At 35.7% G+C, this 16,904-nt stretch overlaps 1 protein-coding gene across 12 annotated transcripts in view; it reads left to right on the forward strand.

Moving 5' to 3' along the window:
- Window positions 1-16,904, forward strand: part of USP25 (ubiquitin specific peptidase 25) — a 142,669-nt gene that overhangs the window by 59,370 nt on the left and 66,395 nt on the right. For all 12 annotated transcript variants that reach the window (XM_078358621.1, XM_078358616.1, XM_002761313.6 and 9 more), the window contains 3 exons: window positions 6,546-6,632; window positions 11,840-11,977; window positions 15,573-15,649. In XM_078358621.1, the coding sequence (XP_078214747.1) occupies window positions 11,861-11,977; window positions 15,573-15,649 (194 nt within the window). In that variant the 5' untranslated portion in view covers window positions 6,546-6,632; window positions 11,840-11,860. The remainder of the gene's footprint in view (window positions 1-6,545; window positions 6,633-11,839; window positions 11,978-15,572; window positions 15,650-16,904) is intronic.

Here is a 16,904-nt window from a genome sequence, read left to right on the forward strand (position 1 = left end):
ATCTATAGTAGTATCTTTGCTTCTAGCCTTGATTATGCATTCTTTATTTACTTATATGCCAAAAATAATACCTAAAATTTTGATACATTAGAGTTTCTTAGATCATCTTATCGCCTATTAAGAGATCTATTTGTTAAGGTTTGTACGTGTTATAATTTAGACATTATTTTAAAATGTGAATTATAGTTTTAAAGTTCTTAACTGAGTGTTCATGAACATGTTTTGCTGCCTGTTTTGGGTCAAGTAGATGCTGTTTCAGCACTACTATGGCAGATAAATGAGGGTCATTGATTAGAAGCCTTTCTTAGAAAAGTATAAGAAGAAAGAAAGTATTTGTAAATAATATTTGTTGGTTAGAATAGTTGGTTTTTATTTCTCCATCCTGTATTTGTAGGGAAGATCTGTTTGAAATGATAAATACTGGTATAGGGATAATGACCTTTTATTTTAATAGGATAAACTTCTTTCAGCAGCTCAGTTTAAACTTGATATAGTTACAGTCTATTTCTACCCTAAGTTTGCTGATCTGAGCTTTTCATTTTTGCTTAGATTTGTTTTTTTGTTTTTGTGTTTTTGAGGTAGAGGGAATGGCCTGAAAAAGAATTGTCTTTCAAATAAATGCCTAGCTTATTTAAAAACTAATAAAGTTTAAACTTCTAAACTTTAAAAAGTTTAAAAGTGGCTGCTTAACTCCTAACATAGGCAAGTATAAAAGGGCTTGGGTTATTTATTTTTTCTTTTGGTGAAATCTAAACATCTAGGAGAAGTAACCTATAAGCTTAAAAATTCAGGTTATAATGGCCTAATAAGATACTGACTTTTGAGGGAGTGGAAAACATTAAGCATCAGATTGTAGAAAATGGTAGGTGGCAGAAACATTTGTCTAGAGATCACTGAAGTTTTATTTTTCATGGTAATTTAAAAGTCTATTAAAGTATTTTAAGTAGCTTTTAATTTTTATCTTTAGTAGAGTCTTTTAAAAGATTTTCTACCATTATTGCTTAACTCCTAGATATAAATGAAGATATAATACTTTGCCATCATAAAGGGACATTTTACTTATGAATGAAAAATTGGGCCAAAAGTATACTTTCGTGTTGGAGGTTTTGTTGTTTTCCAGAGTGAGTTGGAACTTATTCTAATTGTGAGTTAAATTTACTGTAACGTTTTGATTACAAAATTTTCTCAGGGATGGAATTTACTTAGTTGGTAGGGCTAATATGAAACAACTGGGAATTCTTTTTCTCATAAATATATTGACCGGTTATAGAAGTTTGCTAGGAGTATCAGCCTTTACCTTCAAAGTCGATAGCTGGGGTAGGCTACAGCAGGTTTAGATAGCTTTGCATACTTATTCCTTTAGAAAATGAGAGCAATATTTTGGTAGAAAGGGAGAACAGAATGTAAGAAAAGGAATATTAACAAAGGGGAGATTGTACAGATAATGGCTTAAAGAATCTTTTGGTTGCTAGCAACATTAGCCTGTCTTTAATTTGGACATCAGCCCTACAGCTAGTCAAGATTATTTTTGTCCTGTTCACTTGGAACTTTTATGTAGAAAGTACTGAGTGCAGCTGTTCCCCAGTAGGGTGTCAGTGAATGAGTTAGCTATTTGGAGGTGTATGCTGCCGTCTCTAGCTCCGAAACATGTTGTGGAGGGGGTATGGATGCTTACGATGACCTTTAGCACCTTAGCACCTTTCCATTCTGAGACGCCCAGAAGTAAGGTGCTCATACTTCTCAGTTTGCTTGTCATAGTTCAGTTTACTCCTATTGTAGATCTGTTGGCACCTATCAATTTTAGTCCTAAAGCCCTGCTGTGTATGATGGTAAAGTATGTGGTTACCGGAATTTCTTCCAAGATGGCCAAGTAGGAACAGCTCTGGTGCACAGCTCTTAACCAGACTGACGCAGGAGGCATCAATTTCTGTTGAGGTACCTGGTTCATCTCATTGGGACTATTTAGACAGTTGGTGCAGCCCAAGGACGGCAAGCCAAAGTGGGGGGGGGTGTCACCGCACCCAGGAAGCGCAAGGGGCTGGAGAACTCCCTCTCCTAGCCAAGGGAAGCCATTAGGGACTTTTTCCAGCTTTCTGGCACTCTGGCTCAGATACTGCACTTTTCCCATGATCTTCACAGCCTGAAGCCCAGGAGACTCCCTTCGGTGCCTACAACTCCAGCACAAAACTTAGTGCCTGTTTAAAAAGACACTTTGCTAGCCACAGCAGTTTTTTCTTTCATACCCCAGTGGGACCTGGAGCGCCAGTGAGGCAGAACTGCTCATTCACCTGAAAGAGAGGGCTGAAGCGAAAGAGCCAACGGGTCTGGCTGGGTGGGTTTCACCCCCACGGAAACCAGCAAGCTAAGATCTACTGACTTGAAATTCTTGCAACGAGCACAGCAGTCTGAGCTTGACCTGGGGTGTTGGAGCTCAGTAGCGGGAGGGGCATCCACCATTGCAGAGGCCTGCGTAGACTTGGGTAGGCAGCTTTAACCTCAGCTGTGTAAACAAAGTCATGGGAAGTTTACACTGTCTGGGAGGAGCCCACGGCAGCTCAGCAAGGCCCCTGCAGGCAGACTATATCACTAGACTCCCTTCTTGCTGGGCAGGGTATCTGAGAAAAGGCAGCAGCTGGTCAGGGACTTATAAATAAAGCCCCTCACCTTCCTGGAACAGAGCACCTGGGATAGGGGCAGTTGTGGGTATCTTCAGCAGATATAAACATCCCTGCCCAGCAGCTCTGCAGGGAGCAACGGATATCCCAGCACAGCACTCGAACTCTGATAAGGGACAGACTGCATTCTCAAGTGGCTCCCTGACCCCTGTGTATCCTGACTGGGAGACACCTCCCAGCATGGAGTGATAGACACCTCATACAGGAGAGCCCTGGCTGGCATCTGGTGGGTGCCCTTCTGGGGCGAAGCTACCAGAGGAAGGAACAGGCAGCATGAATTATTTGAACTCTTATCTCCCATTAGGTCTTTGTTGTTAGCAAGAATCTAACCAAACTTCGTTTTTGTAGGTTCTTTTCAAAATTGACATACTAGCTTTGGAGTGAATGAAAAGATGCTTATTTTCAGGAGCATCAATCAAAAACGCTCTTTAGGCAGTAAAAAATGAAGAAAAATGACTAGCGTGGTGGCTCATGCCTGTAATCCCAGCACTTTGGGAGGCTGAGGTGGGTGGATCACAGGGGTCAGAAGTTTAAGACCAGCCTGGCCAGCATGATGAAACCCCGTCACTACTAAAAACTGAAAAAATTAGCCTGGTATGGTGGTGCACGCCTATAGTCTTGTCTACTCAGGAGTCTGAGGCGGAAGAATTGCTTGAACCCAGCAGGTGGAGGTTGCAGTGAGCCAAGATCACACCACTGCACTCCAACCTGGGTGACAGAACAAGACTCCATCTCAAAAAATAAATAAAGAAAGAAAGAAAAGAAAAACAATTTTAATCAACAGAAGCTGAAGTAATTCTTCACCAGCAGATCCACACCAAAGGAAGATCTGTGTCCAGGAATAAGGAAAATATTCTACATTGTGAGCTCAGAGAATAGAAGTGGTATAGAGATTCTTCTAAAATGCCATTCTCTTTCCTCTTTAAATTCCTCAAAAGAATAGTTCATGGTTTGTCTCCCCTGCTTACAGTAGTCCCTCTTATCTTTGATTTCACTTGCTACTCTTTCAGTTACCTGCTATTAACTGTGGCTGAAAATATTATAGTACCGAGAGGAGAGGGAGACCGTATTCATGTAAAAACTTTTATTACAGTATGTTTTTACAGTTGATCTGTTTTGTTATTCGTTATTGTTAATCTCATACTGTGCCCAATTTATAAATTATACTTTATTGTAGTTTTGCAGGGGAAATATATATATATATATATGGGTTTCAGTACTATCTGCAATTTCAGATATTCACAGGAGGTCCTGGAATGCATCTTTCTTGGATAAGAGGACACTACTCTATGCCGCACTTTCCCATTATTTAATGCCTCTGTTATTCCTCTACAACTCAACTGAAAACATGACTTCTCAGTTTCCAAATCCAAAGGTTATTTCCCTGTCCTTACTTTCTTGGAAGAATGTGGCAGCCTATCATAATACTGCTTACCTTGTTCTCCTTGAAATGTGCCAGCTATTCTTTGATGTACAGCAGAATCCGTTGTGGAACTTTGTATCTTTATTGAGAGTCTCCTGACATTGCTTTTTTTTCTTTTTTTTGATATGGAGTCTTGCTCTTGTTGCCCAGGCTGGAGTGCAATGGTGCCATCTCAGCTCACTGCAACCTCTGCCTGCTGGGTTCAAGCAATTCTCCTGCCTCAGCCTCCTGACTGTGGGATTACAGATGCACATCACCACGTCAGGCTAATTTTTGTGTTTTTAGTAGAGATAGGGTTTCACCACGTTGACCAGGCTGGTCTTGAACTCTTGACCTCATGATCTACCTGCCTTGGCCTCCCAAAGTGCTGGGGTTAGAGGCATTGGCCAGCACCCCTGGCCTGACATTGCTATTTTTTAAAGCTCCACAATTTATTATTCCAGTACACAAGTATGTTTGAAAATCCTTGCTTTCTCCATTCCTTTTTCTTCTGTGATTTCCCTTAGTATTTTTTTCTCTTTCTCAAAATTCTGTTTTTTTTTTCTGTGACTTTTAATGGCACTTTCTCCCCAACGTTCTGATCTTGGGCAACTGTTGATGTATTCATATCCCTTCCAGTTTATTACATCTACTCTCATTGTTTCAACCAGCAGTTACAAGACTATAATCCCCACATGGGCAGAGACTACTTTCTTAGTGTCTGGTATATAAAGGTGCCTCATAAATATTTATTAAATGAATGAACAAATTATTTTATGTGCTTACATTGTTTAATAGATCTTTCTAGATCACAAGATGAAATATTTTTCTATTGTTTCTGTTACCAGCGTTATGGTTTTACTTTGGTTTTAGGCTGTTAATTGATCTGTGCAATCTGGCTCTATTTCTTTATATGTTGTTTTCTCAGTACCCAACTCTTGATCAAAACCTTGTTTCCCCATTGATTTGTGGTGCCACCTTTATCTTCTGTCAATTTGGTTGACCCAGCTTTTCTTTTTTTTTTTTTGAGATGGAGTCTTGCTCTGTCTCTCAGGCTGGAGTGGAGTGGAGTGCCATGCCATGATCTTGGCTCACTGCATTCTGCCTCCTGGGTTCAAGCGATTCTTCTGCCCCAGCTTCCTGAGTAGCTGGGACTACAGGCACGCACTACCTTGCCTGCCTAATTTTTGTATTTTTAATAGAGACAAGGTGTCACTATATTGGCCAGGCTGGTCTTGAACTCCTAACCTCATGATCCACCAGCCTTGGCCCCCCAAAATGCTGGGATTACAGACATGAGCCACCGAGCCTGGCCGGCTGACTCATTTTTTCTAAGATTTAATACATTTTCACTTCCTGTGTAGTAATGATCAAACTTTATAAACTGTGACCCAAGAAAGGAATATGCTATATATTATAAAACATTGTACATGTCACGTTTGTAAAATATCTACAATTAAAATTTTTCAAGAAAATACTCTGAATTTACTGAGTATGATACATTGTGATATTTCCCATTGTATTTTATCTAATTTAAAAAGAAATGTTCAGCATGATGATAGTAAATGGTTGCAAACTACAGTTTCAAAGACATATTCTAGGAAGCCTTTCCATGAGCATCTTTCATGTGCTCTCATTATATTCATGTGTAATCATTGTCACTATATTGTGAAGTCATCTTTCTGTTACAATTGTATGTCTGTCTCCTTTCTAAGTTGATTTCCTTGAACATAGAGATAATATGTAATTTCTTTGTTTATCACCTAGGATCTGATGAATAAATTTATTTGTACTCTGTTTTCTGTAATTAATGATACATCTAGCTAATTCATGGTAAACATAGCATGTTTAAAAAGTTTTAGACTTGACATTTGCTTACCCTTAATATCGAGGAAACTGCTTAAATGCATATCAAAAGAGCATTTGGCCGGGCACGGTGGCTCATGCCTGTAATCCCAGCACTTTGGGAGGCCAAGGCGGGTGGATCATGAGGTCAAGAGATCGAGACCATCCTGGTCAACATGGTGAAACCCCGTCTCTACTAAAAATACAAAAATTAGCTGGGCACGGTGGTGCGTGCCTGTAATCCCAGCTACTCAGGAGGCTGAGGCAGGAGAATTGCCTGAACCCAGGAGGCGGAGGTTGCTGTGAGCCGAGATCACGCCATTGCACTCCAGCCTGGGTAACAAGAGTGAAACTCCACCTCAAAAAAAAAGAGCTTTTAATAGTGAGTAGTATTTTTAAAAAGTTGTCCAAATATAATCTTGTGCAGTATGAAGTATCAAGAATAGTATGTCAAATACAAGAAATTTGACTTTTTCTCAGAAATGTGTCCATTTTGTGCTAGTTGCAGTGATTCTGTGTGTAAGTAGTACACAGTTGTCAAAATTAAATCTCTTAAGACTAGTCATTTTTACATGTTAATGGAATTTTCCCTCCAGTTATCTTAAATTGTTGTTCTTTTTCAGTCATTATTCAATCTTTTGGAATTTAGAAGATTAGTTCTGAATTATAAGCCTCCATCAAATGCTCAAGATTTACCCCGAAACCAAAAGGTAAAATTTAAAATATTTTTTTAGCAGTATATATACTCGATATGTTCTCTTATATGTGATTGCTTTTGGGGCATATATTTGGCTCATCAAATCTGAAACCATCAATTTGAATGTCAATTCATTAATCTAAGTTGTGATAGCAACTATCTATCCTTCATTAATGTAAATGTGATTTTTTTTTTTTACTTGTCTCAGTAATATGCCGATTTTTGGTGTCACTTTAGTAATTTTTTTTTCTGGACTGTCGAATTTCAGTAAACTTTATAGGCTACAATTTACAATTAAGATCATTCCTCAATTGTCTCCTGAAAAATTTTGTGGAAATCAGAATTTCTTTTCAATTGATTGTCTTGTGGAGCCCTTTAAAAAATTAGTTTTGCGTTCTTGTCTTCGGAGTACAAATCTATACCTTCCACTTTGGAAGTAATATCATAGATAGGGAATATAAAGTGGCAACACACATACCAGGGCCAGATTGCCTGGGTTCTAGCTATGGACCTAGAGCAAGTTACTTGATTTCTCTGTGTTCCAATTCCTGTCTGTAAAGTGTAAATAATAATAGTAATTATTTCATAGAGTTGCTGTGAGCATTAAATGAGGTAAAACATGTAAGGGACTTAAAAGTGCTTGGTACATAGTTAAGTTCTAGGTGTCAGCTGTTGTCAGTTAAACAAAAAGAAGTTTTTAAAGACTTAATTTAAAAAGGACGGATTTGCACACAGAGTTTATAACGAATGAAAAAAAATTATGGAGAGGATGTAGTTGAGTGTAGGGGTTCAGTGATTGATCTTGTCATCAACAATCTGTAGTCCTAAAGTGGACTTGTTGCAAAGACAAAGAAGTTAGTTTTAGGTTTCAGTTAACTGCTGAACTTTTTGTGACCTGTTGTTAGTAGGAGTGATAAATTACTGTGTTCTCCTTTCAGCATTTAATTTTTAAAACCAGTATTCTGTAAACCGTGAAACATTTATGATGCATACTAGTGGGAAGATAACTTGATTTATAACCAGTTTTTCAGGTTATAATCTCTGGACTGTAAAGTGTCAGGCTGATAACCCATTTTCAAAAGGGAGTCAGGATTGCCTGACAACCTCCTATGCCTCGAGAGAAATTAAGGAAAATCATCATGGTTTTTATATGGAACTTTTGAAGTATTGCTTTCTGTCATTGCAACTTGTGAATATCACAGTTCTTCTCTCTTCTCATATCTCAGTTAAACTATATGTATAATTTGTATGAAATTGTGTAGAATTATCATTTCTAGTTACGTATGTATGTATATGTGTCTTGACCATTTATGCTCCCAGATTTTGATGTTTTGCAGAGCTTTAATTTCTTCTTCACAGAGTTGAATGAGACCGTGTTAGTTTGTAATCTTATTTTTAAAATAATTGTTATATCCATGCTTATATATTCAGAACTAGTTGTGAATACTAGAGAAATGTATAATTCTAATCTGCAGCACCTTTCTAGAGAAGTTTGTTTCTTGCAATGGGCCATCCTCTCCATGTATTCTTAAATAAATAAAAGAATTTCTCATTTCTGTTCTGAGACAATTACTTAGAATACTGTGCAGTTTTATATAAGACTATTCCACAAATTTGACGCTTCTTTAATTTAGTATAGTGAAAGCAGTATATGCTGTATCTTGACATCTTTGAAGCAAATGTGGAGTTTATAGGTAGTTACCAGCCACTGAATGGTCCTGTGTTCACTTGAGGTGATGACAGCAGGTTTTATAAAAAGGTATCAGTGTAACTTGTCACTTATTTAATAATGAATTCGTCTCCAACTCATGACGTATCTACAGCTACATTCAGTTTGAACACTTCTGTGTTAAGATGCAGAATACATTTGGGATTGCTTTGATCCATTCACATAGATGCCATTTGCATGCACTTTTAAACAGTAAATTTTTTTTGACAGCAAATTTTTTTGCTGTCAAAATTTGCCACAAATATTACATATATGAATGAGAGAAAGAATTGAATTATTTGGAATTAGTTTTTATTTTAAGTAGACTTGGCTATTGCTTGTAGAAATTGAAAGTAATTTTAGACACTCATATTTATTTGAATTGTTTGTAATTTCAGTGTCTCGGGGAATTGTGAGGTGCCTGGAAATATTATAATAGATCCTCAAAGTGATCATACCCTCTCTTCTCACACAGATATACTTTTGACTTAAAAATATTACCAACTGATGGCAAAACATATTAAATGCTGAGAAAACAAAGATGTACATGTATAATATTTAGTGGAAATCATATAAACAGCTAAAGCCTTATTAATTGGAAAGTTAATTATTTGAAGTCTTGATATAGGGCAAATATTTCAAGATAAATAATTATCTCACTTAAGTGAACATCATCAGAAGGAAATGGGTTTAGTTGAGTACCATACTATATTCCTGGAACAAATACCTGAAGGAATTTTGAATTTTGCAAATAAAAGAGGCATTCTGAGATTTCTGCCATTAGTCATGAAGCAGTAACAGGAACTGGATTTACAAGTCTTAGTACATTTTAAAGGATTCAAAACATACAAAATATCTTTTCTGACTAAAATGGTAGAAATCAACGTAGAAATCAACAACAGAAAGATATATAGAAAATCCCCAGATAGTTGGAAATGAAGTAATTCACCTCTGAGTACCCCAAGGGACAAAGAACAAATCAAATGAGAAATTTCAGAATATTCTGAATGGAATGAAAATTAAAACATAATATCAGAATTAGAGGGATGAAGCTAAAAAGTGATTAGGGGAAGATATAGAAACCAGACATCTTACTAGAGAAGAAGAATGGTTTTCAGTTAATGATAGCAGCTTGTGTATCAAGACATTAGAGAATTAAGAGCACATTAATCTCAAAGCAGAAGTAAGGAAATAATAAAGGTAATAGAAATCTATGAACTAAGTATCAGAAAAACAATAGAGAAAAATTATAGAACCAAAAGCTGCTTCTTGAGACGATTGGTGAAATTGATGAACTTCTAGGTAGATTAAGCAAGAAGGAAGAGGGAAGATATATTACAAATATAAGGAGTGAAAAAGGGAAACATCACTACACATTCTGTAGATGGTAAAAGGAGAAGAGTGAAATATTAAAAACAACAGATAAATATCTTGAAAGTCATAAGCTATCAAAGCTCACTGGTGAAGAAATAGATAACCTGTGGTAGCTCTACGTTATGTTAAAGGAACTGGAACTCATCCACCAAAAATTCAACAGCTAGTTTTACTTGTGAATTATATTAAGCATTGAAAGAACAAATAATAACAATTTTCTGTAAATTTGTACAGATGCTTAATGAAGAAGTAAAACTTCTCAACTTAGTATTACTCTTAAACTAAAAGTAGGAAAATATATTTGAAGAAAAGAAAGCCACACACCAATATTTTTTGTGAATATGGAAGCAAAAAGTTGTAGCAAATTTTTGAGAAATTAAATCCTGCAATCACATATAAAGGATAATACCTCATAGAGAAGTGGGTCTTATCCAGGAATACAAAATTGGTTTAGCTTTCAAAAATAAATAGGTATAATTCACCATATCAGTAGACTAAAGAAGAAAAGCCATATTATCATCTCCGTAGATGAAGAAAAATGATTTGACAGAAAGCTACAACCTCATTTATGGTAAAATCTTCTAGAAACTAGGAAACAATATACTTTTCAAGTATATTTCTCAGCAGAATTCCCCTAATTTCCAAAAATTATTACTTCCAATGTTGTTACTGGGAATGTCTCAAAAAACTGCGTTGACTTAGATGAGGTGATAAAGGGATGGATCTCAGGAAATTAAAGGTACTTTTGGAAGTAATTTTATGGATTAAAACTCATGGTTTTTGTACCTTTAAAACCTATTTCTGTAAGGCAGTATTTTGCACCAGTTTTATTCCCTCTTACCTCTTAGGACTCTTTTTTGGAATGTATTCTAGAAGCATTCATTCTATGTAGATTATATTATTCTGGAGAGCAACTATGTAAATTTACACCCCCATCCCAGACCCCTAGAATTTGACCCTAGAATTGTACAAATGTGTTGAGAATGCCAACTGTGTAAATTAGGAATAAACTTGATCATGTTTAAATAGTACATTTAAATTTTATCTGTTGATTGTTATTATAAGAGCTAAATATTATAGGATTGCTTGCCTGGTTTGTTGTCATAAAACATTTCACTAAGTTATGTGAGTTATGTTATTTTTTAAACTTTACTTCTTGTTTTAAAATAGTGATTGATAGTATGGATTGTTTTAATTTTTTTCTGGAGATTTTGCTTTAATAAACCAGTAAGAATTGAACGCCTACTTTGTGTAGTAAAAAGTTGTGGAAGAGATATAGAAATTCTTGTCTTTGAGGATCTTATACTCTTATTGAGAAACAAAAATAAGATTTCAAAGGAATAGTTGGAGGATGATATATTAGTCTCCTGTTAGGATCTGGTCTAATTATTAATAAATTTAAATGTAATTGTGATTGAATTATGTTAAATATAGTGTTTATAGCTATTAAAATAGATATAAAATAAATGAGTATAAATAATTTTGTAACTAATTTTTAGTAAATACATAAACATAAAAATAGTTACTAATTGTTAAATTTCTAATAATTGGGCAAGGTTCTAATATTAGTCTAATAATTAAGATTGTCCCACCACAGTGACAGTTGGTGATTCATTGCACTGAAAGTCATTTATTTCAGTAGATGTGGAATTTGAAGGGATCATTGACTTGGAGGAGTCTGGAAAGGCTTCATGGAAGAGTAGAGATTTTTGCTTAAATGGGTTTATTGAGATAAAGCACTTAGAACAGTACCTGGCATGTAGTGAACACTCATTGAATGTTGCCTGTTATTATTGCTCTCAGCAGCAGCAGCTGGGCCTTGCTGAATGGCAAGTATTATAATAAACAGGCTTGAATGAGGAAGATATTCTTGGCTGAGTAATGACATGATTTGCTGTGAATATGTGGCATTCATGCTGAAATTGTGAGCCTATACTAGGTCTTCTGCTGTTTATGTGCTTGACTTCTTTGAGGCTCTTAGATTTAGATGGCACCAGCACTCTTCTTTCAGTTATGATAGAGTGCTGATTCATCCCTAATCTATATTGGCTAGTTTAATTTTTGGTTACTGTTAAAACGAATATTTATTAGTAAAAATTTTTTAATCTTCAGTTAAGTTTTTTTCCTTCCTTCAATAGGAACATCGGAATTTGCCTTTTATGCGTGAGCTGAGGTATCTATTTGCGCTTCTTGTTGGTACCAAAAGGAAATATGTTGATCCATCAAGAGCGGTTGAAATTCTTAAGGATGCTTTCAAATCGAATGACTCACAGCAGGTAGTTTTGTTGCACTTGTTTATAAACTATTCGTATTTTATTTAATCTGAGCAACCATTAAGCAGCTTTTCCAGGAATATGAGACTATTTAAGACGCATGCTTCTGCTTTATTAAAAATAACCTGGAACCGTTTAAAACATTTGGAGACTTACTTTTAAGAGAAAAGTGATCTTGAAGGTGTTAAAGTAAAAAAATTTTTAATTTATATTATGATTAAAATCAAAACAATGGATAAATTAAGATTATTTACAAATACATAATTAAACATCCTCACAAATGTGTGATAACCCAGGATCATTATTGTACACATACTTTTTGATATTCCTGTGTTTGCTGGCAGGGAGTAGTTTTCCTTAATTACCCAGAAATGGTTTTTGAAAGACATTGTCTTTATTATGTTGCTTTTGTTTTTTATACTTTGTATAGTGTATTATGGTAGATTTTTAACCATTACCTTAAAAGAATATTGGGAATTTTCCTATAAAAATACAAAATATGTATAAATAAACCAACATTTTCACATATAATTGAAAAAGTTGGAGAAATTAAAGAAGGAAAATGGAGGAACAAATACAGTCACAAAGAATAGTAAGTATTCAAAAAGATGGCAGCAAACATGTAATGAGCAGAAGTTTCAGAAAGCCACTAAGCTTGCCCTGTCATTTTTTAAAGTATTTCCTTAGATGTGTCTCTGTTTTGTAGATGTATGGAGAGATGTTTGGAAGAGGAAAGTCTTGAGATTCTGTCATCTTCCTTGTGCTTTTTCTTCTGTTTTTAATTTACCTTGTATGGCAAATGTAAAGGAACCAAAAGGGCACTCACATCAGAGATTTTTTAATATTTTGTTTTCATTTAAAAATATTATAATAATGCTCCAGGGCTAACACAATTAAAAAGAAATAAAATAAATTCGACAGTTGATCCCAAACCACCATTGTAGAGCATCTGACGTTCCTTCTGGTTCTAAATGTGTTTTACTTTTTTTTTCTTCTTTAGTATGCACACCGTCTTTTCCAGTTACTCTGAGTATACAATTAAATTTTTAAAAAATTACTCCTGTTCTCTGACTTATCTTTTCTTCTGGATGGCCTTTTCCTTTACTTTTTCTTGGTTTCTTTTTTCTTTTCTAGAAATTCCTGGTGATTTTGAGATATCTTTTCACATTTAAAGATGAGGCAGTATAAACTTCATTTGGAGCCATATTTGTACATAGGTGGGCTTTTCAGTTTGAATTAGAGTTGAAATGGTTACAACGGGGCAGGGCTGTTAAGGCCACTGTATGAATGCTTTTGCTTCAGACTGGCAGTGTAGGCTAACTTTGGAAATTAGTGATTCTTTTTCTTTAGAAGCCTTTTAAAGTAGATGTATATCAATTAAGGTTGATAAGTTTGATTCTCCTTTGTTCCCTAAACCCTTGAGTCTGAAGTCTACACTGGTAATTTAGTGAATCTGTAAATGAGGTAAGCATCATGATTTTTTAAAAAGTGAATTTATATTTTCATTGTATCTTCTTCCTAAGTATTTCAAATATATCACATTTTGAAGTACACAAGAGTCTTGGGATACCCTTTGGAATGTGATACTGTTATTTTTTTCTTTCCTTTTTTTTTTTTTTTTTTTTTTAGAAATTGTTTTGTTTTGTCACTCAGGCTGGAGTACAGTGGTATGACAGTTGCTTACTGCAGCATCAACCTCCTGGGCCCATGCCTCAGCCTCCGAAGTAGCTGAGACCATGGGTGCATGCCACCACACCTGGAAAATTATTTTATTTTTATTAAGACAGGATCTCCCTATGTTGCCCAGCCTGGTTTCGAACTCCTGGGCTCAAGCCATCCTCCTGCTTTGGCCTCCCAAAGTACTAGGATTATAGACAAGAGCCACTGCACCTGGCCGTGATCAATACTGTCAATTTTAATCATACCTTCAGTTGTTTCAGCTTAAAACTAAAATGCAGTGAAGACCTCATTATTTCTTTTTCTCTTGATGGATGCAGGTAGAATTTTTATTTTATACTTGTCAATTTCAGATTGATTTCTAAAAAAAAAGATAGGGATTAACTTCTGAAAAATATTGTGATGGCTAGGAAGCTTTCTTGTTTTTTGTTAGATATAAGCTTTAGGTGAATTAAAGTTATACAAAAGTATCAAAAGTTGTTTTAAGGAGTTACAGTAGTTCCTAAGGATGGTTGTTAACAAATTACCACAAACTGAGTGGTTAAAAACAAGAGATTATTTATTAACGGTCTGAGAGGCCAGAGGTCCAGAATAAAGGTGTTGGCAGGGCCGTACTTTCTCCAGTGGCTCTAGGGGAGAATCCTTCTTTGCTTCCACCATACTCTGGTGGCTGCTGGTGTTGCTTGGCTTGAGGCAACATAGCTCCAACCTCTGTCTCCCTCTTGATATGGCTTGCCCTCATGTGTCTGTCTGTCTTCCGGTTTTCCTGTTTCTTATAAGAACATTCACCAGTGGATTTAGGCCCACCCCTAATCCAGGCTGATCTCATCTCAAGATCCTTACCTTAATTATATTGACAAAGACCATTATTCCAAATGGTGTCACATTTTGAGGGACTAGGTGGACATATTTTTTGTGGGCTACTATTCAACCCACTACAGATGTTATTAATGTTTACAGCTGGATTCTTATGTTGAGTTTAGTCCTGTTTAACTCTATAGCTTTGGAGCAATTTGCTTAAGCTTCCCAGACCTTAGTTTCAACATTCTTTTAAGATTAATAAGTTGGCCTACATGCTCTTTAAAAAACTTCTGGCTGAAAAAATAATACAGTAGTAAGTTTGTTTTATATTTGGGGCTATTTTGTAAGTAAGGGCAGAATGCTTATCACTGATTGATCTGTCTTTAAGCAGCCTTAGTAGAGTTAATTTGTTTTTCCCTTACGTTCTATTTATTATTTTCTATGTTCCAACTCATGTCATTGAAAGAATTATGGTAGTTGATAACAGCTGCCACAACCTATTCCTGTTTTGGTAAAAGGTGATAGATGAGCTGGTTCTGAATGGTAGTAAAGGTATATATGGCTTAAGAAGTTATATAAGTTGAATTAAGAAAATGAATTGTGGAAAAGGACTAGTCTTCCTTCTAAGAGAGAAGCCAGTAACAATTCTTTGTAAAATGAAGAACTGTTTGGTAAGATAAGTTCTTCTTTTTATAAAGGTTCATTACAGAGCTCTTTTGGAGGGGAGTAATGATTTCTTTTTTACTCGTATTTGTAAACCCCCATGGCACGTTTATACCTATGTAACCTGCATGTTTTGTACATGTACCCGAGAACTTCAAGTATAATAATAATAAAAATCTCATTTGTACGTTTGGGTTTTGCGGGTTGTGTTCGTATATTTTTTTCCCAAATTATTTCCCAATAATTGATTATCAATATAATGCTTGTTTTTTCAAATATCTTATATCCTGGTTAAATTATAAAAGTTTCTTGCATTTTATGTGAAACATTTCACTTGTTATCTTTGTAAGGAGTTGGTAATTATATGTTTCAATAATTGGCTCTAGGATTGATATGTTATAACATCTAGTATTTTTTTAGTAGGCTCAAATATCAATAGGCTTTTTTCTTTCCACAGCAAGATGTGAGTGAGTTTACACACAAATTATTAGATTGGTTAGAAGATGCCTTCCAAATGAAAGCTGAAGAGGAGACGTAAGTTACCATGAAGTTTGGAGATGGGGTTTTAGGAATTATTGGATAGCATGTCAACGGGGAAATAAGAAACTAAGACAGACTTATGGGAATCCCAATATTTTCTGTATTATTCATGAGCTCTTTAGAATTTGCAGGCATAAATAATGGTCTAACCAGAAACTAGAAAGTAATCCTGGAAAGAGCTAATCTTACATGCCCAGTTCCTCTTCTTAGATTCAGTAATCACTCTTCATGAGGAGGAATGAATTTGAGTTGGAGAAACATGTCCGGAATTTGAATTGGGACAAAACCCTTTTACGTAGAAGCATGAAGGCCAGGGATATGAAGTAGCAATGCATGTGAAAAAGTGGCTCTGTTTATCTGTTCACTCAGGGCCCCAGGGTCACCTAGGTTTCTGGGATCTTGCTGGCAGTGAAAATTATACTGGTTCTTCAGGTTTCTGCCCCAAAGTGACACACATCACTTCTCACATTTTGTTGGGCAGAGCTATGGGGTCTAACTTCAAAGTGAGTAGGAATATCTCACACTAATTAGAGTGGTAGCTATAAACAAAACAAAACAACCCCCTAACCCCCATTGCCCCAAGAAAGTAACATGGGTTTGCAAGGATGTGGAGAAATTGAAACCCTTGCGCAGTGTTGATGAGGATATAAGATGGTGCAGCCACTGTGGAAAACAGTTTTGGAGTTTATTAAAAGATTGAAACTAAAATCACCATATGAGCCAGCAATTCTGCTTCTTGGTGTGTATCCAAAAGAATCGAAAGCAGGGTTTCAAAGAAATGTTTGTACACCTGTGTTCATAGCAACATTATTCACAATAGCCAAAAGGTGGAAGCAAACCAAATATCCATTGATAGGTGAATGGATAAACAAAATGTGCTGTATATACATAAAGTGGAATATTACTCATCCTTAAAAGCACAGAAGTTCTGACACATGCTATAACATGACCCTTGAAGACATTATGCCAAGTGAAATAAGCCAGTTACAAAAGGACAAATACTGTAAATCACTTATGTGAGGTATCAAGAGTTATCAAACTCATAGAAACAGAAAGTAGAATGGTATTGCCAGAGGCTGTGGAAAGGGGGAAATGAGGAGTTGTTTAATGTATATAGAGTTTCAGTTTTGCCGAGGAAAAGAATTCTGAGATTGGTTATACGACAGTGTGAATATTCTTAACATTACAGAACTGCTACAGAACTGTACGATTAAAGGGTTCTGTGCGTTTTATCACAGTTTTAAGAAGT

This window comes from Callithrix jacchus, chromosome 21 (genome assembly GCF_049354715.1).
Source record: "Callithrix jacchus isolate 240 chromosome 21, calJac240_pri, whole genome shotgun sequence".
NCBI classification, from domain to species: Eukaryota; Metazoa; Chordata; class Mammalia; order Primates; family Cebidae; genus Callithrix; species Callithrix jacchus.